At 46.9% G+C, this 19,691-nt stretch overlaps 2 protein-coding genes across 10 annotated transcripts in view; one reads left to right on the top strand and one right to left on the bottom strand.

The window, feature by feature from the left end:
* The window catches only part of CDH18 (cadherin 18), a 902,365-nt gene that overhangs the window by 241,362 nt on the left and 641,312 nt on the right, over nucleotides 1-19,691 (top strand). For 3 of the 8 annotated variants that reach the window (XM_077353385.1, XM_077353384.1, XM_077353380.1), the window contains exon 1: nucleotides 7,034-7,363. The exons of the other annotated variants lie outside the window; for them this stretch is intronic. The gene's annotated coding sequence lies outside the window, so the exon portion shown is untranslated. Of the gene's footprint in view, nucleotides 1-7,033; nucleotides 7,364-19,691 lie in introns of those variants that run through there. 8 annotated transcript variants of the gene reach the window in all.
* The window catches only part of LOC143845193 (uncharacterized), an 86,265-nt gene that overhangs the window by 54,404 nt on the left and 12,170 nt on the right, over nucleotides 1-19,691 (bottom strand). For both annotated transcript variants that reach the window (XM_077353391.1, XM_077353392.1), the window contains exon 4: nucleotides 19,379-19,529. In XM_077353391.1, the coding sequence (XP_077209506.1) occupies nucleotides 19,379-19,529 (151 nt within the window). The remainder of the gene's footprint in view (nucleotides 1-19,378; nucleotides 19,530-19,691) is intronic.

The following is a 19,691-nucleotide window of genomic DNA, read 5'->3' as shown; positions in this document are numbered from 1 at the left end:
AAAATGCAATAAAACTTACTTCTGTTGGGATAAATTTATATTCAACATTTTACATTTCAAATTATGTATCTGTTTTAACTGAATTATTAATTTCACCCTTTCTGCATACTTGCTATTACTTCTGGCCAATAAGTAATATAACAAAACTTCAAAAAGGGATTACTGTTATATATCTTTTATTATCAGAGAATAGGAAATGTTTATCCTCAAAACCTGCTTCCTTGCAGACATTTCTGTTCAACATTTTGCATTTAGAGAGGCTTCTTCACTGCAGTCCGAGTGTATCCGTCTTTCCATCTTCTTTGGCAGCCTCCTGTGAGGGGCAGACCTATGCAAAGTATGCTGTCCGCACTCAAACTTACAGCCCCCCAAAGAAGGCAGCCTTAGGGAACACCAGATCACCGCATCATTCCCAAAACCAGCACTGGAGTAAGTCCCAGTTCCAGCTTCTTCCACCTCCTTTCTGAAGTTATGTAGGCACCTTGCTTAGACAAGGTGGTGGGTTCTCCATCTTTGGAGATTATTTAAACAGAGGCTAGATAGCCAACTGACGGAGAGGCTGGTTCTGTGAAGGCTCAAGGGGGTGGCAGGTTACAGTAGTTACAGTGGATGAGCGAGAGGGTTGTGAGTGTCCTGCATAGTGTAGGGCAGTGGTCCCCAACCTGCGGGCCCCAACTTGCGGCTCAGGAAGCTTCTTACTGCGGGAGGGCGGGGAGAGGGAATCAGGGCCAGGCCCGCCTGTGCGGGCCGCGCTCGCACATTGCGCATGCTCATGGCGCATTCACGCATGCGCAATGCGCGGGCACGGCCCGATGTGCGGGCGCAACCCACGGGGGTGGCCCAATGCGCGGGCATGGCCCGAGGGCGCGGCCCAATGTGCGGGCGCAGCCCGGGGGTGCGACCCGATGCCCTGCCGGTCCCCAGTCTCAGAAAGGTTGGGGACCACTGGTGTAGACTAGATGACCCATGAGGACCCTTCCAACTCTATGATTCAAATTCAAATTCAAATTTATTTTAATACAGTACTGCAGCCAAACAGATAGCAAGAAAAAACATTTCAGAGTAGAAAATTGCATAATCCTATGATTCTAGGATTCTAAGGGGCTTTACGCACCGGGATCTTTGTAGCAAATTGGTCACTGAATGAAAAATCGCCATTTAAAATAGTGGAATTCGTCGTTATGCATACCTGACTTTGTAGTGGAATCCAGTTGCGTTTTGTAGCGTTTCCCACAGGCTTCCGGTCTCGGCAGAAATTGCTAGAAAGGAAGCGCTATTGCCAAGCTCGTCCCGCCCCTGGCCGTCAAGCAGCCAATGGGCAGCCGTTAGCATGCTCCCAAACAGCCCCTTTCCCTTTAAGAAAGGTTTTTTTTTAAAAAAAACAGACCCATTGCAACAAATCTGTGTTAATTCGTTGCAACGGAGAGACCCATCCAGCTGCCTGGTGTGTTTGAGCTGTCGTTTGATCGTTGCCACGCTCCCTCCGAGTGAAAAAAAAAATCCCCCCCCCCCTCTCACGGGCCCGATTTTCGGCTGAATGAATGTGTAAAAAATAAAGTGACTGCTTAGTAGTGTGCTTAGTGACTGAAGTGTGCTTAGTGACTGAAGGGGAGGGACTGAAGCCGGGGAAGCCTCTAAACTGAAAGAGGCTCGCTGGTGCGTTTATCCCCGCTCGCTCGGAGAAAAAAAAATGGCGATCGCTTCGCCGGAAGATCAGAGAAGAGAGCCAGGGGGAGGGACTTTGTAGAAACTGCAACAATGTTAACGCACAGGTCTTTTTCGCTAGTGTTGCAGATTGGTTGCAGGAGTGTATCGCTTTCCGGAGGGTGAATCCACTTTTGGGGATTTCCCTGAAAGCGCTACAAGGAAGCGCTTTTTGCAGATTGGTTTCAGGTGTGTGGCAGATTGTCGACGATGTTGTGCAAAACAGCAAATCAGTAGCGTTTTCAATTGGCAACCATTGTGCTATTTTGAAGGCGTGCAAAAAGCCCCTAACATTTGATAAACAGGTAATTGCTTGTCAAATTCCCATTTTTGAGAACCGAAGATTCCTAACTTCTGATCTTGAAGACAGATCAAGATGGATGGCCATCCAGGTCTGTCCGCAGCAGTAGAAACGAATAAGAGTCCTAACGGGAGGATCTGTCATGAGTCACCACACACAAAAGCTCATCCCCTGCAACAATTTCTGTTGGTCTTTAAAGTGCTACTGGACTCTTGCTCTCTTCTCCATTCTTGAAATATTTTAAGTCCCAGATAATCTTTTATTTATATGCTTGCTTATTTTTATTTATTTGGAACAAAGTTACACATAGTCAGTTTAATTAATCTGGCCCAGTTCTTGGAATGTATTCTGCATACCAACTCAACCCCCAGCGATTGACAGTTCTTGAGGATAGCTAATGTTCTTTTAAAAGTTGCAATCCTTTCTTTTAATCAGGTCATCTTGGCCTAGTTGGGGGCCTATGCAGGTACCCCAAACTCCTTTCTGCATCTATTAATAATAAGAGAAGCCATGTTGGGTCAGGCCAGTGGCCCATTCTATGTCACAGAGTGGCTCATCTCCAGGCGCTTTCGGCGGAGCCTGGGATAACAACTGATCTTCAGGCAACACAGGTCAGTTCACCTGGAGAAAATGGCCACCTTGGAAGGTGGACTCCATGGCTCTATACTCCATTGAAGTCCCTCCCGTCTCCAACCCCCCCCCTCAGGCTTCACCCCCCAAATTGCACAGCATTTCCCAGCCTTGGGCTGGCCACCCTAGCAGCAGGCTGTTCATGCCATCTAGAGCAGGGGTAGTCAACCTGCGGCCCTCCAGATGTCCATGGACTACAATTCCCAGGTGCCCCTGCCAGCATTTGTTGACTCTCAGCATTTGCTGGCAGGGGCTCATGGGAATTGTAGTCCATAGACATCTGGAGGGCCGCAGGTTGACTACCCCTGATCTAGAGTTTCCTGAGCAAAGATGAGAGCTGGTCTTTTGGCAGCAAGCAATCAAAAATGGTGACTGAACTCTTGGAAGAAGAAGAAATCTAAAAAAAAAAAATTGGGAACTGGAATATATCACTTGTGACCATGTTTTTACCGAAATCTGAGGGAGAAAGGGGACGAGAAGGATTGTCTTGGCCTGTTCCTGAGAGGAGGTTGCAGGTGGGCAGGCAGGCAGGCAGGGTCAGGGTGCAGAATGGGAAGCTGGTGACTCCCAAAATCTGTTTCCTGATGATCCAGCTGCCTCTTCCTCCACCTTCCCTCACTATGCTCTGATTCTTCACACCCCCCGAGTCATGCACTTTCAATCCACTTTGAATACACTTGAGAGATGATTTGCAAGGGAGTTTTGCAATTCAGTTGAAAAGTGCATTGGAAGTGAACAGGGAGTGCACGTTCAGTACCTATGAAAGTGCCATTAAAAGGGTCTTCCAGCTTCTTTCTGAGATCAGTTCAGTTAGGAGAAAAATGCTGATGGAAACTAAGTGCGGCAAGGGCCCTTCCCCTGTGCGGTTTTTGTTCCTGTTAAGCCTCCTCCGCCAGCTCAAGGGTGACACTGTGGGCATTTGTTACACCTCTCATTCTTCCCATTTCAAAATGCCAATTGATATGACTCAAGGAAACCTCCAACTGACAGAATTTACGAGCTCCTTCTGTGTGACTCATGGCCATCTCCTTGATCACTGTGATACCTGATATTTCTTTTTGAAAGCGGCTATTTCTCTTGTGACGCAGCCTTGAAGGAAATAGCTCTCCTCTGGCATCGGCTGGACATAGAAGAGAATTTTCACTTCTCCCAAAGATTTGACCTATCCTAGTTTTCTGGGCTTTACTGTCAGTTCATTTGTCAGTGATTTAAGAATCACTGAGAAATGATTCACTGCACATAGGTAAAACTTGTACGTATTACATAAACAGTTAATTCTGTCCTCCACATCTTGTAAATGTGTTGGTAGTTTCATTTCTTGTTTTTGTTGTTCTTTAAAAGTGAGTCCATTTATTTTTTCCCCTTGCAACTTTAACAGCATTCGAACAACAGAAGAGCTGTGCAGGATCATATTGCGGGTACATCTAGTCCAGCCTCCTGTCTCACACAGTAGCCAACTCATTCCTCTGGAGCAGGGGTCGCCAACCCCCAGTCCACGGCCCAAAGGCCTCGGTGCTGGGCCGCCAGCAACCGTACCTGCCTCTCCCCCCCCCCGCTGCAAGAAGCTCACCAGGCCCTGAGCGAAGAAGCCGCCAAAGCGGCCGCTTCACTCGCGGCCCAGCTAGCTTCTTGCTGTGAGAGTGGGGGGAAGAGGCAGGCGTGGCCTCCGGCATGCCAGCGGATGCTAACGTGCACGCGTGGAGTTGCCGTGCATGCACGTTAGCGTCCCCTGCTGGCGAAAACACGCATGCCCAGCTATTCTGCGCCACCTGCTGGCGAAAACTCGTGTGCGTGCGGCCAGGCCGGCAGCTTTCCCTCAACCCCGGAGGCGGTCCTCAACCAGAAAAAGGTTGGGGGCCACTACTCTGGAGGACCAACAAGCAGGCATAGAGGCCAAGGCCTTCCCCTTATGTTGCCTTCTGGCTTCGGATTCAGAGGATTAGTGCCTCTGGATGTGGAGGTTCCCTTCAGTCACTGTGGCTAGGAGCCTTTTGTAGGCTTATCCATCACGATAATCCCCTTTTAAAACTGCTTTTTCCTGTAGCCATCATAACATCCTCTTTCAGGGAATTCCACATTTTAATCACTCTGTGCATAAAGAAGCATTTCCTTTTGACCATCTGGATCCTGCTGCCCACCAGCTTCATTGGATGCCCTCAAAGACTAGTCTTTTGAGAGACAAATTTTTCTTTCTCAATTCTCTCCACCCCAGGCAGTAATATGTAATTTTTCAGGCCCATTATAAATTTTGTTTGAAGAATTTTTAAATTGGATTTTTGCAAATTGACCAGAATACTATGACTCTGGAATAAATTAAGGTAAATATTTGTCATTAAAATTACTTAAATTCATTGGATTTCAGCTTCTTTGGGGAGCTTTTGTTCATCATATTTGCTTATTTGAGCAAGAAATAACATGATGCATTTTATATGGAACTAGCTTCAAAGCCTGTTCCTAAGAACGGGCCTAGAAAGGGTCCCCTCCCCTGGCCCCTGGCCATGCAGCTTAAGGTCGCTTTGGGCTGCAGCTCGCAATGGATCAAGTGGGGTGGGCGGGGCTGGCCATCTCCTTAGCAAGCAGTCATCAGGCCGAGAGACTCACATTAGCAGGCCCAGCCTAGCAGGCCAAGAGGCCAGGCACTGAGGAGTCTGAGAGCAAAGAGGCTAGAGTCCAGGAACAGAGGGCGGGAGCTGCAGGGGCAGAGCCAATCAGAGTGGCCCTATTCCAACTTGGCCAAATCCTGATTGGCCCTATTCAGATTCAGAGTACCTTTATTGGCATAAAGATTGGCCCTATTCCAACTTGGACAGCCGGACACATTCCACCCTCCAGGCTGTTTTACAAATATGCAGGGTTAGTCAAACTGCGGCCCTCCAGATGTCCGTGGACTACAATTCCCACGAGCCCCTGCCAGCATTTGCTGGTAGGGGCTCATGGGAATTGTAGTCCACGGACATCTGGAGGGCCGCAGTTTGGCTACCCCATAGAGGAACCATGGATTTACATTTTTATTCCGTTGGGAGCCTAAAGTGGCTACAACCATTTTATTTTCACATCAACAACGCTGGGAGGTAGATTATGTTGGGGAAGACACATTGCTTCCAAATTGCAGGGTATGATCCTGCCAAAGCTAAGAACATTCGGGTCCCATCCATCCTAATGAGAAGATACAAGAAATATGCTTAACTTCCTTCATTGTAAAAAGTGCTGGGATGAAAATGCCCTTCTCTGGGTGCAAAGAAGCCCCACGGCTTAAAGATCCTGCAGCCAGAATTGGAAACTGAGATGATATGTGAAGATTAAAGGCACTAAAGGGGTTGGGGGGGGGGGAGATAAATTTAACTTTCATTTTTTCAGAGGTCTCTTTAGAGAAAAGGAAAGCACAAATGGTAATTACTACTCGGATTTATGCCATGTTTTCCCACCTCTTTACCCTGTTTGGGGTGAAGCCCCTGTCGCTTCCAGTGATTGTCCTGAAGAAATGTGGCCTCATCGGCATGCAGCTCCCTCCGCGTTCCAGGAGGCCGTATTCACTTCCCTTGCCTGCCTCCAGAACAGTGCAATAAAAGACTGCACAGGGATACCAGCAGGGAATAGTTCCCTGCAACCCACAAACACAGGCAGCATTTCCCTGGTGTTTTATACTTGGACCAGAGGGCAAATCCCCCCCCCCCTCCGGATTAGAAAGGGAAGCAGGCTCCATTTTACGCTCGTCCAATTTGTATATATGGTCTCAGTCTGGTTCCAAGCTGCAGGAGAAGACAGTAAAGATTGCCTTTTTGCCTAAAGAGTTAGAGCCCAGAGACCCTCCCTCCCCTCTCATTACCCTGCAGCTGAAGTGGCTTCACCTTAGAATCACAGTTGGAGGGGACCTCCTGGGTCATCTAGTCCAACCCCCTGCACTGTGCAGGACACTCACATCCCTCTCGTTCATCCACTGTCACCTGCAACCTCCTTGAACCTTCACAGAATCAGCCTCTCCGTCAGATGGCTATCTGGCCTCTGTTTAAAAATCTCCAAAGATGGAGAACCCACCACCTCCCAAGGAAGCCTGTTCCACTGAGAAACCACTCTCAGGAACTTCTTTCTGATGTTTAGACAGAATTTCTTTTGAATTAATTTCATCCCATCCGTTCTGGTCCTTCCCTCTGGGGCAAGAGAGAACAATTCTGCTCCATCCTCCATATGGCAGCCTTTTAAATACTTCTTTCTTTCATTCTCATTTTCATGACCTCGAAAGTTGTTATGGGAGTATTCCAGAGACCCTAAACCCATCTAATTTCTCCAGGATCCCTGAAGTGTCTTTGGGCTCCAGGTGACCATCACAGAAAAAAATCAAGGCAGTGAGGAGAGGCAACAGAGCCAGAGAAACCTCCCCATTTCCTTCCCTCCCTGTCTCTACTTTGGACCCTGCAACAGATACAGGAGAAGTCCTGTGAAAGAGCAAGTCAGTGGCTGGAAGGGAGGAACTGTATCCTGGATCAGACCAGAGAACCATTCCAGAACAGAATGCTTGCTTCTGATTAGAGTCCAGCATCATGTGCCACTGGATTTCACAATTGAGCTGAGATCATTACGAAATTCAGTGAAGTCTTGTGAATGTTCAGCCTGGAGAAGAAGAGGCTGAGAAGGGACATGATTCCTCTCTAGAAGTAGTTGAAAGATTGCCCCTTATATGAGCAGTGTCGGGATGACAGCTTTGTTGCCTTGCTGGGAAACAAGCCTTCTGTAAGTAAATCTATGACCTTGCAATTTCTGCTCTCTGACAAAGACCCAGAGATAACCATTTTAGTTGCCAGAGTTTTAACTAAGATGCTTTTATAATATGCTGCCTACCTTGTATTTTATCTCTTATAGTTTATTTAATCATTTTAAGATCTGTTTGGTCATGTAACCCCATTTTATTATTTTGTTGAAATTTTAAACCCTATTTTTATATGATACATTTTATGCCAATAAAAGGTTACTGACTGACTGACTGAGTAGTTGAAAGGTTGTCACTCGGAGGAGGGCAGGGAGAGCTTCCTGTGGGCAGCAGAGGAGAGGACCCACAGTAAAGTGCGGCCAGGACTCACCTGGTGACTGCCATTGAAGGAGCAGCAGGCGGGCAGAGGAAAGAAGCGCTCTTTGGCAGAGTGTCAGGGGCGGGGGAAGCCAGGTGTGTGTGCCTGCGGCAGGGAGGAGAGGTGTGGGGCACGTGGCACCTTTATGAGGCATCGCTTGAGCTTGGGACGGCCTCTTCTCCCACAGCAGCTGTGTGAGGGGCTTGGCTGCTGCCCCGTGCCCAGTGAAGTGGGGCTGGCCTGGTGGGCTATTACCAACCCACAGGAGGGGAGAAAGGAGCTGAGGGCCTCTCTTGCAGGGGAATCGGGCACAGATGGCGGCATAGAGGAAGAGGTTGCCAGCAGCCAGCTGCGCCAGGGAGGGACATACCGCCCCCCCAAGGAAGGGGTGGCCATAGACAGGCTGCCCAGGGTGATGGTGGATGGAGGGCTCGAGTAGTGGCGGCAGATCCAGCTTGGAGAAGTCAGCATGGGAGGGGACATCAAAGGACCAGCCACGAAAGAGAAGGAAGAAGAGAGCTGGCTGCAAACACCAGTGCCACAGGCATTACACCCATTCCTCTGGTGAGTCCTCATCAGGGAATGAGAGTGAGGGTGCGCACAAGGAGAGCCAATAGTGGCAGGTAAATATAGGAACCTGGATGCTCCTCCAGGAATTCACCTTCCCAGGAAGCTTAGGAGCGAAAGGGCATTGGAGGGGCACTACGTGGACTTATTGGAGTTTGTAAAACTGGGAAGGGTGGTGACCCTGTCGCAGTAGCTCGGCTTAACTTACCTCGCAGGGTTGTTGTTGTGGTGGTAGTGAAGTGGCCAAGAAGGGAGGAACAATATGAAAAAATTCTTTGAGTTCTGAGAAGGGAGAGTTTTTTCAAACATTGAGCATGGGAGAAAAGGGCTCCCTGCCCCTGGTGCTGGGCCGTGACAGCCGGCAACAGGACCCTGATGGAAGGTTGTCGTACTTCTAGTAGCATCAGGAAATGGAGCTGAGGACGTCATCCTGCTGGCCGCTCCTTCCCCTGCAGTGCCCAGTCCTTCGGCAGCTGCGTATTATGCAGGGCCTCAAACATCAGGTCTGTTTCCAGCAGCTTTGGCTGGAGCTGCTTGGCCATTTCTTTTCTCCTGACAGTTCTCTGCTTTGACGGATCCTCAGCAATGTCGCCCGTCTCATTGTTGCCTTCCTGTGAATCTGAAGCCTTCCCTGACCATTGAATCAGTCATCTTTACAATCCTACCTTTTTTTTTTATTTTTACAAATTGCTTTGTCATTTGCACAATTTCATTGTCACATGCCTAGGAAATGGCATGCCAGAATAACAGAAGCAATGTTTTCTACTTTGCAACACCTATTTGGAAAAGGTGCCCCCCAAATGTGGAGGGAGCAAATGAAGAAATAAGATGTGGATGCTGATGATGCTGCTGCTGATGATGAGCAAAGCCTGTTGCACCCAGGAATACAAGGGATGGTAGCATTGTGTCAATGGTGTTTCATCAGACTGGAGGGAGGTGAGTAGCGGGGTACCTCAGGGCTCGGTTGATGTCGTTTACTTGGATTTTAGTAAAGCTTTTGACAAGGTTCCCCATGATGTTCTGATGGATAGGTTGAAGGACTGCAATCTGGATTTTCAGATAGTTAGGTTGATAGGGAATTGGTTAGAGAACCGCACTCAAAGAGTTGTTGTCAATGGTGTTTCATCAGACTGGAGAGAGGTGAGTAGCGGGGTACCTCAGGGCTCGGTGCTCGGCCCGGTACTTTTTAACATATTTATTAATGATCTAGATGAGGGGGTGGAGGGACTCCTCATGAAGTTTGCAGATGACACCAAATTGGGAGGACTGGCAAATACTCCGGAAGATAGAGACAGAGTTCAACGAGATCTGAACACAATGGAAAAATGGGCAAATGAGAACAAGATGCAATTTAATAAAGATAAGTGTAAAGTTCTGCATCTGGGTCAGAAAAATGAAAAGTATGCCTACTGGATGGGGGATACGCTTCTAGGTAACACTGTGTGTGAACGAGACCTTGGGGTACTTGTGGATTGTAAACTAAACATGAGCAGGCAGTGTGATGCAGCCGTAAAAAAGGCAAATGCCATTTTGGGCTGTATCAACAGGAGCATCACATCAAAATCAAAAGATATCATAGTCCCATTGTATACAGCACTGGTCAGAACACACCTGGAGTACTGTGTGCAGTTCTGGAGGCCTCACTTCAAGAAGGACGTAGATAAAATTGAAAGGGTACAGAGGAGAGCGACGAACATGATCTGGAGCCATGGGACCAAGCCCTATGAAGATAGGTTGAGGGACTTGGGAATGTTCAGCCTGGAGAAAAGGAGGTTGAGAGGGAACATGAGAGCCCTCTTTAAGTATTTGAAAGGTTGTCATTTGGAGGATGGCAGGATGCTGTTCCCATTGGCTCCAGAGGAAAGGACATGCAGTAATGGGTTTAAACTACAAGTACAACGATATAGGCTAGATATCAGGGGGGGAAATTTCACAGTCAGAGTAGTTCAGCAGTGGAATAGGCTGCCTAAGGAGGTGGTGAGCTCCCCCTCACTGGCAGTCTTCAAACAAAGATTGGATACACACTTTCCTTGGATGCTTTAGGATGCTTTGGGCTGATCCTGTGTTGAGCAGGGGGTTGGACTAGATGGCCTGTATGGACCCTTCCAACTCTATGATTCTATGATTCTATGAGTAGCGCCCACCCTTCACATGCTCCCTTCGCTTCCAGCATTCTCGTCCATGGTATGACTCTCATCATATCTCTGAGTCTATTACAGTTTACCCTACGAAAATCCAACATCCACATCTGGCTAAAAGCTTCCTTGCCCCCCCCCCCATCTCAAAAGGAATTCAATGAGGACATGGTCACTTCCTCCTAGGGTCCCCACCTCCTTCACCTCATCCACCAACTTTTGCCTGTTGGTCAGTATTAAATCCAGTATGGCTGAACCTCTTGTGGGTTTATCTACCATTTGATAAATGAAATTGTCAGCCAGGCAGATCAGAAAGTTGCATGACTGAGGAAGGTTTGCAGAGTTTGTTTCCCAGAACACATCTGGGAAATAGAAGTCACCCATGATGACAAGGTCCTGCCGCTTGGATACTTTCTCAAGCTGCTCACAAAGTGCAGCATCCACATCCTCTCGTTGGTCAGGCGGTTGGTAGCAGACACCAACCACCACACTGTTTGTTTTCCCTTCACTTATTTTCACCCAAATGCTTTCCACTGTAGATATGCTCTCCTTCACTAGAATTTCCTGTAAGCCCTTTCCTCACATACAGTGACACTCCTCCACCTCTTCCATCTATTCTCTTTTTTTCTGAACATATCCATCCACCATTACATTCCAGTCATGAGAATCATTCCACCAAGTTTCTGTGATGCCTACTAGATCATATCTTCCCATCAGCATGAGAAGTTCCAGCTCTTCCTTATTGCCCATGCTTCGGGCGTTAGTATAAAGGCAGCTGAATCCTTTTACTTTTGGTTCCCTATGAGCTGGCCTTGCCGGTTGGGCTGCCTCCGATCGTTTTCCTTCCATACACTCCCTATGTTGATCATCTCCTTCCCCTAGTGGCTTTAGTTTAAAGCTCTCCTGATGAATCTCCCCAGGTTCCTGCCAAACACATTCTTCCCCAACTTCGATAAGTGCAGTCCATTAGGTGCTAGTAGGCCTTCCTCAAGAAAGCCTATCCCATGGTCCCAGAAACCAAATCTCTCCTGCCGGCACCAACTACGCAGCCACTGATTCACCTCCATTATCTTCCTCTCCCGACGCATTCCTCTTCCCTTGACAGGCAAGATTGAAGAGAATACCACTTGTGCCCCCATTTGCTTGAGCTTCCTCCCCAGATCTTAATAGTCTTTTTTAATAGGAGCGATGGTATTCAGGGACATGTCATTCGTTCCCACATGGACCATCACAAATGGTTAGCGATCCATAGATTTGAGGAGTTTGGGCAGCCATTCTGTAATGTCTTTAATTTTTGTCCTTGGCAAGCAACACACTTCTCGGGTTAGGGGGTCGGGCCCAGCCACATGGCGATCCATTCCTCTTAGCAGGGAATCTCCAATTACCAGTACTCTCCTTTTTCTTTTCTTCTCAACACCATTTCCTTCTATCCCCATGGCCTCTTCATTTTGTCTTAGACTTCGTTTTGGGACCTCTTCCCTCATTGACACTTGCACCTCCTCTGCAAAGGCCTGAAATCTATTTTGGAGCTCCAAAGGTCCAGAGAACCGTCTCGCTCTACGCCGTTGAGTCTTTTTCCTAACTGTCTGCAGAGGTTCCGTAATGAGGTCAATCCCCTTATCCTCTTCAAGACTGGTTGTATCCTCTTTATTCCGAGTTGCACAGCTCCAGTCTATCAACTCCTCCCCTTTCTTAATTTGGGTCAGAGTAATAATCCTCTCTTCTAAGCCCCTAATCCTTTCCTCCAAAAGTATTACCAGCTTACACTTGGGGCAGATGTAGTCCATCTTGTCTTCTGGGAGGAAGGCAATCATGTCACACTCACTTGGTCTCTTGGCCACTTGGTAGAAAGTACTGGCTTCTTGTTCATTTTCCTAGTGCCTAACTGAACTTTTGCTCAATACTGCCTGCTTGGGAATGTGCCCAGCGCTGCCTTTCTTTTTCTACTGTGAACAACTCTGTCTGCAGTTGAGCAAATGGCGAGAGGCTATTTTCCCTTTATTTAGTCATCAGCATTACCTTCATTTTGATCTCTCATCCAGTTGCTTCCAGCTAAGACAGCAAGATGGATTTGAATCTGCTTTTATGTATTTTGTGTTCATCCAGCTGAAAAGGTTTCTTTTCCCCATGCAAGAGCCGCATAGCAGCCCAGATGCACGCGCCTCAATATGAGCAAATCTCTAGGATGGTTCCGTCTTTGCTTGTCTGGAATAGATTTTGCAATAGGAATGATTTCAAAATAAAACCTTTCTCTGGCGGTTAGAAAGAATGGCTGAGTGAGTCCTGGAGTCAGTGTTCAATAATGCAGTTCCTTCTGCAGCACAAAACGTCCACAGTCATGAGGCTGAAATTGTGGAGAGTTGGGAAGGAACTCTCTGTCCTGTTCCTTTATCCACATGAAGGGAGGGCATCGGGGGGGGGGGGGGATCCTGTTCCATTCCGTGATTCCTTTAGGCTCCGGCTGCAGGGGCTTTAACAGGAACTGCCAATGTGATGGCCCAGGAAGCAGCTGCAGGGATGGGGGTGTGGACCAGACCACAATATGGGTGAGAAGTGAGGTTATTGCTTCCTCACTGTGTTATTCTCCTGATCTAAAATACCTTTTTTCTGATTTCTTTAAAGGCTGGTGAGGCATTTTCATTCAGGCTGCAGACTTGGAGTCCCAGCCTCCAAGTGCAAGTTGGAGAATTATAACTTATCTGTTGTTCAGTTTAGTAATTGAGGATACAATTTTATGAGCACTCAAAGAAGGTGCCCCTGTCCAGCCCAGTCCAGCCCAGCAGTTGGACCAGTGCAATATTGCAGAAAGGCCCTCTCCACCCTCAGTTTCTACTTCCAAGGTCCTCAGATTTGACCCCCCCCCCCTTCATTTTCACTGCAGGAAGCCCATCTGACCTCAACCAGGGCCAGAGGTTTCTCTCTCCTGGCCTCCACTTGGTGGAACGAGCTCCAAGAAGAGATCAGGGCCCTAGGGCTGCAAAACGGAGCTATTCCGCCAGGCAACCAACGACGACCTCTAGTAGTCCCCTCAGAACCCCTCCCAATGAATTGAATTCTGAACCGACCAGCCATGGGATAGTTAACATGTTACTGTTGTTCAACCAGTTACTGAAATGCTATTGTAACCAGTTATTGCTTTTGTTTTATTCAACGTTGTTACTGAGTTATACCGTACTTGTTCCTATGTTCTCCCATGTATATAAATAGAATGAATGAATGAATGAATGAATGAATGAAAATATTGTAAAATACCTTAAACTATAAAACTGCTGAAATCATAGATTAGATTATACATATAGGAAATGATGGTGGTCACAGCTCTCTGAACCATTAGGTGAGAGTCATCTTATATGACATTTTTATGGCTGCAGCACAGAATCTGAGGACATGAGATGTTACGGCCCAATTTGTGTCTGCGAGGAATAAGGAGATATAAAATTGACCTGAGCGCCCTGGGACTCTTGGTAACAACCGTGAAATAAAATGGAACGCGTATAATATTGATGGCGAAGACGTATGGACTCCATTGCCTCTGTTTTCACTGCGGAGATCCTCTGGGGCATTCTGCTGGGCTTGTGCTGTTGTTAGCTCCCCGAAAGCATGGAGGATGGGGGCACCTTCCTTGGGTGCCCATAAGACTGAACCCCCTGGCCTAATCTTTTTGAAACTTGGTGGTTCTTTTAAGGAGAGGCTCCAGCAGCTAAGCTGTGTCTACCTCAAGCCCTATAAAATCAGAGTGCAGGAGCACCTTTAAGACCCACAAAGATTGATTTGGGGCGTGAGCCTTCGAGTGCAAGCACCCTTCCTCAGACTATGATCTTCTTACATGACAGGGAATATATAGCAAAAATCAATTCTGTTACATATATTCCCTGTCAAGTAAGAAGATCATAGTCTGAGGGTGCTTGCACTCGAAAGCTCACGCCCTGACTCAATCTTTGTGGGTCTTAAAGGTGCTACCGGACTCTGATTCTGTTGTGCTACTTCAGACCAACACGGCTACCCATTTGAAACTACCTCAAGCCCTGAACAATTAATTCAGTACATTCAGTGCAAGAGCCCCGTAGGGTATAATACAGCCAGAAATATTCAGAATTCTCAACTACTAGTATTGGAATTCAGGAATATCAGCAAATGCCAATAGTTTGGGGGTCCAGTTTACCCAGACTCCAAAAACACTGATTTTTCTTTCCTGCACATGCCTACTCATCTCCAGACTACAGAGATCAGTTCTCCTGGAGACAATTGACGCTGGGCTGGGTGGTCTCTGGCATTTCATCCCACTGAGGCCTCCCCAGCCTCCATCCCAGATCTCCAGTTGCTTCCGAACCTCCATCTGGCAATCCTGCCCCACCCCGACCCCCACCCCCTATGCCTCACTGGTGGCAATCCTAGCACAGAGTAATCACTGCCCATGATGACCCCAGGGCATACCAAAGCCCAGCAATTCGGTACCAGGGCAAAGGTGGTTTGTCCAGCCACTATGCCAAAGACTAACCCTGTGCAGCTACAAAACTATTCAAAAGATGGCTTTTCGTAAATTGGGACAATCTGTGTGATCATGTGAATTTCTTCCAGGCTGGACTGGTCAGGGATTCTGGTACTGTTGAGTTTTATTTTTGGGGTTTTTTTTTGCGGGGGGGGGTGGATTATCTGGGCATGGAATTGGGATCACTATGGGCGGGCAGGCAGTTGTGAGTTTTCTGCATTCTGCAGGGGGTTGGACTAGATGACCCTGGAGTTCCCTTCCAACTATGGTTCAATTATTATATATGAGGGACATGACTTGCAGCAAGACATCTCCTAGAAAGAAGATGAATGAAACCCCTTATTAGGAAAAAAAATCACAATCATCTCTAATTGCCAGCCTGACTAGCTGTGTTTTATACTCTCGTTCTTAAACAAATCCCAGAAATACTTCAGATAGAGCTGAGCAGGCCATTTATGTCAAATTGTTTATCTTCTTCTTTTCATTCAGAAGGAAATATATTCAAAGAGAAGACATTTCCAAACAGGAGAAACTAGACTAACATAACAGTCTTCAAACCGTAGGAAGGTGTTTAAAAAAATATTTTTCTTCCCAGTGTTGCTATTAATTATATATAAGGAATGTCAAATATCTTGTCATTTCCTTAAACCCCTTTTTAAGAAGAACCTGCTTTTAAGACAGAGATCACCCTGTGCCACGACAAACACACTCTTGTTTTCATTATTTATTTAACTGCTTGTTCATCTTCTTAAAATATTAATATCATTTGATATTCCATTTGGGATCGTCAAATGATAAAGGAAGTTCTTTCGTACTCAGAGAGCTTTCAGTGGTTGTTCAAAAATAGGCACGAGTAGATAAAATCACTTTTAAAAAAAGCTGCTCTTTTTATGGGAAGAAAGTAACATACTTTCCCAAATGTGTTCCAGAAGATTTTTCAAAGCTGATTTATTAGCTGAGGAGGAGGATTAATCTGAATGGGAAATTCAGTTAATTCAACCTGCAAACCCGCATTCCAAGAACTAATTGTGGCCTATCTACCACATATTATGGTCTGTCAGTAGCTTAACAATGTTCTTGGCAGACAGCAAATGCAGTAGGTTTACCCAGCTTCCTGTCCAGCAGGGGGGGCCACCTTGCTAGTGCCTAGAAAGTACCCCTAGCAGCTTTGGGGAACTTTCCTTGCAATAATGGGATTAAGTTGCCCCCTTTATGGCTAAGTTCCTGTTCTCGGAGCTAATATCTGAGTGATCTTTCTCAAACCAAAGTTTTGTTTTTCCCAGATGCCTTTGGGGAGGGAGCAGTTTTGTGGCTCCAATTCCAATCTAGCTCTAGGGTGGCCAGCCCACCCCGGTGGAGGTGAGGGTCTCATGCCAACTGACCAGCTGCCTGGTGGGGGAGAGGAATGGGAAGGCGACTGTAAGCCCCTTTGAGACTCTTTTGGGTAGAGAAAAGCGGCATATAAGAACCAACTCTTCGTCGTCTTCTTCTTCCTTGGAGAAAGAGAGAGGCCCAGTCCTCTGGCCCACGTTGCTCACCAGTGATGTTCTGGCAGTACTCTGATATTTGGACAAAAACTCTGTGGTAGAAGGTGGTTTTACCATGGTTTTTTTTCTCCAAATACTGCTTGGAAGTTGGTGGTGAAATGTTGTCAGTTCTAAGACAGTGCCTGCTAGAGGCCTAGCCTGGTCTCCTTCTCCAGATAAGTCCTCCCCCACCCCCCACTAGTCCCCAGGAGGGATCTTGAGGTTTTTTCAAGATGGATGGCACGTTTGAAAGGTATATTTGTTATCTGTGTGGACAATCTTTGCCACAAAACCTTATGCAAATAAGGGCTTCTGAACTGCACCATCACAGCCAATTGGTACTATGTCTCTCTAAATAGACCAATGAAACTGCCTCCAGTTTCATATATAAGCTCATGTTGTGCCTGTATTTCTTGTTCAGTGTTTGGAGTTGGTGTTGAATGGAATAAAAGAGCGGATTGGTTTCGAAGAAATGTGTGGTCTGTGTTTACTGACTCTGCAGAAACTTCAATATTCAGCTGAATTTCTTCCTAGATTTAAGAGGTATGAGTTACCTGTAAGGTGGAAACATTGTTCATAGCCCCCTTTGTATTTCCAACTTTTCTTAAGAGGGCTATGTTTTTTTTCTCCTTCTTCAATATCAGTGCAGAAACACCACGTGTGGATGGTGTGTGGGGGGGAGGGCGGGGCGGTGGCATTTATTTATTTATTATTTTATTATTATTTATTAGTTTTCTAGACCACCGCTCCCCACAAGCAGGCCTGGTTTGCAACATATATGCCAACCCCTCCAAAAGGGAGGTCCTGTGGCTGGGGAGAAGGGGGCAGGATCAGGAAGCACGTCCCCCTGCCTGGATGGAGTGCAACTGACATCTGCACCATTGGCCAGGAATTTGGGGGTGGTCTTTGGTCTGTCTGTCTGTCTATACTCACATATAAGTCGAATTTTTCAGCCCTTTTTTAAAGTTGAAAAAGTTTCCCTTGGCTTATATTTATTTATTTATTTATTTATTTATTTGTTTGTTTGTTTGTTTATTTATTTATTTAGATTTATATACCGCCCTCCCCGAAGGCTGAGGTTTTTTTTTAAAAAGCTACCAGACTAGACATGAGGGTGGGGGTGGGAGACAAGTAAACTTAACTGAAGAAGCAGAGGCAGGAAGAGATGCAGGAAGCCCAGGAGGGATAGTGGAAGGGGAGGGAAGAGCAGTCTCCACTCCCGCCCCCTCACTGCCTTAACGAGGCTAGCACGAGGCTAGCAAGGGGCTAGTACGAAGCTAGCGAGAGGCTAGTATGTGCTACTGCTGCAGGAAACTCTGAAGCCTCTGTGTCAGATGGAGAGCAGAGAGCATAAGGAGGAAAACACCCCTAGAGGAAGGAATGGAAGTGGAGGAAACAGAACACCCAGCTAAGAAGAAGGGAATGGGATAAGAAGAAGTATCTTTAACCGCTCCTGCGGTTATAAAATAAAGCCCTAAGGGCTATTGGGGAGGAGTTAGGACGGGCTCTGTCCGTGATAAAAACTCGCCCCTCCAAGTGCCACTCAAAGGCCAAGCGGCTAATGGGGAGGTGCACGAAGCGGCATCTTCCTTCAGAGAGCAATGCAGGGGAGCCTGAGGGCTTTCTTTTTGAGGGGGAGGGGACTTTCCCTTTCTGCCAAACAGTTGGCTGACAGGGAGGCCACAGAAAAGCCCATTCTCACTTAAAATACTGCTCAGCCCGGAGGTTAGACACAGCCAAGTCATGTGTCTTTCTTCTTTGCAACTCTCTGCAGATTTGAGGCCACTGAACAGCGTTATTCTGCAGAGGAAACTGGCTCTTTTGTCTCCTGTTTCATCTGCACAACAACCCTGTGCACTAGGCCTCAAGTCTTTCAATTAAACAACAACCTGTGTGGGCCTTAAATGTTTCTTCTCTACCACAACCCTGTCCAAAGTAGCCCTTTCTGCCTGGGGAGCTGATCTTTATACTCTGCGGGTGAGCTGTATTTCCAGGAGTTCTCCAGGCCACACCTGTAGGTTGGCTACCCCTGTGTTGGAACTATTCCTAGAGGTTTGGAGGTCGGACTTCAAAATCATACAATGCCTCAATGTCCAGCCTTCAAAGGAGCCATTTTTGCCTGCTGTTGGTAGAGTGTGGTGCAGGGGTGTCCCTCCTGGCCTATGGGATATGGCCAGCCCTTACCAGCAACTGTTTGTATTCTGGGGCGCAGACAGGCAGACCAGCATCAGTCCTGTGAGTCTGGAAAGTGCAGGAAGATCTAAATAAATATTTACAGCGTGAAACTATAAATAGTGAACAAGGAAATGTCTGGAGACACATGGTAACTGAATGACTTTTTGGCCTGGCAAATAACCTTGGCAAATAAAAAAACAGTATAAAAAACCTTACTAAGGTCAAGACTGTTGTGCACAGAGAGTCTTCCTCTTAGGGTTGCCAGCTTCCCTGTGAGGCTCGCTACCCCACCTCCCTCATGGGGAGTCTGCTATGGGGAGACAGAGGGAAGACGATTGGAAAATGCTTTGAGACACCTAAAGGGAATGTGGACCAAGAGGAAATAGCAAATTTTAGGCCCATATCACTTTTAAATAATGACTACAAAATATTCATGAGTATACTGGCACAAAGATCGAAAAGGGTTTTCGGCGAGTATATCCACAAAGATCAGTCGGGCTTCTTACCAAAGAGAAATGTTAAAGATAATATGAGAGTAGTACTAGATATCCTTGAATATTATGAGAAACATTGCGAAAATTAAAGGTGGCTTTAATTTTTGTTGATGCTGAAAAAGCATTTGACAATATTTCTTGGTATTTTATGATGCAAGTTTGTGAAAATATGCAGATGGGGGAACATTTTTTGAAGAGTATAAGATCAATTTATTTAGATCAAAAGGCAAGAATTATAGTAAACTAGTAATCAAGCCCGCTGTATGATTAATACAGCGGGCGCTAGGCACTTACTGTCGGCGGGGGCTCCGTCGGGCAGCGGGTCCTCCCCCGGGCGGCGGGCTTTTGGCGGCGGCGGCGGGCTGAGGCTGGGGGGGGGCTGCCCCGGGCAGCGGTGTTTCTTCTGTGGCGTCCTGATGCGGCGTGGGCTGTCCTGGGCGGCGGTCTTTCGGCGGCAGGGAAAAGACCAAGAATTAGTTATAGAATCTTATCAGATTCAAAGGAGAGAGGTGGGTTATCTCTTCCAAACCTGTATCTATATCATGAGGCTGTTAAATTAGTTTGGGTTAAAGAATGGGTGACATTGCAGGATACCAGACTATTAGAT

Source organism: Paroedura picta, chromosome 9 (genome assembly GCF_049243985.1).
Source record: "Paroedura picta isolate Pp20150507F chromosome 9, Ppicta_v3.0, whole genome shotgun sequence".
NCBI classification, from domain to species: Eukaryota; Metazoa; Chordata; class Lepidosauria; order Squamata; family Gekkonidae; genus Paroedura; species Paroedura picta.
This window is presented reverse-complemented; position numbering and strand designations above follow the sequence as displayed.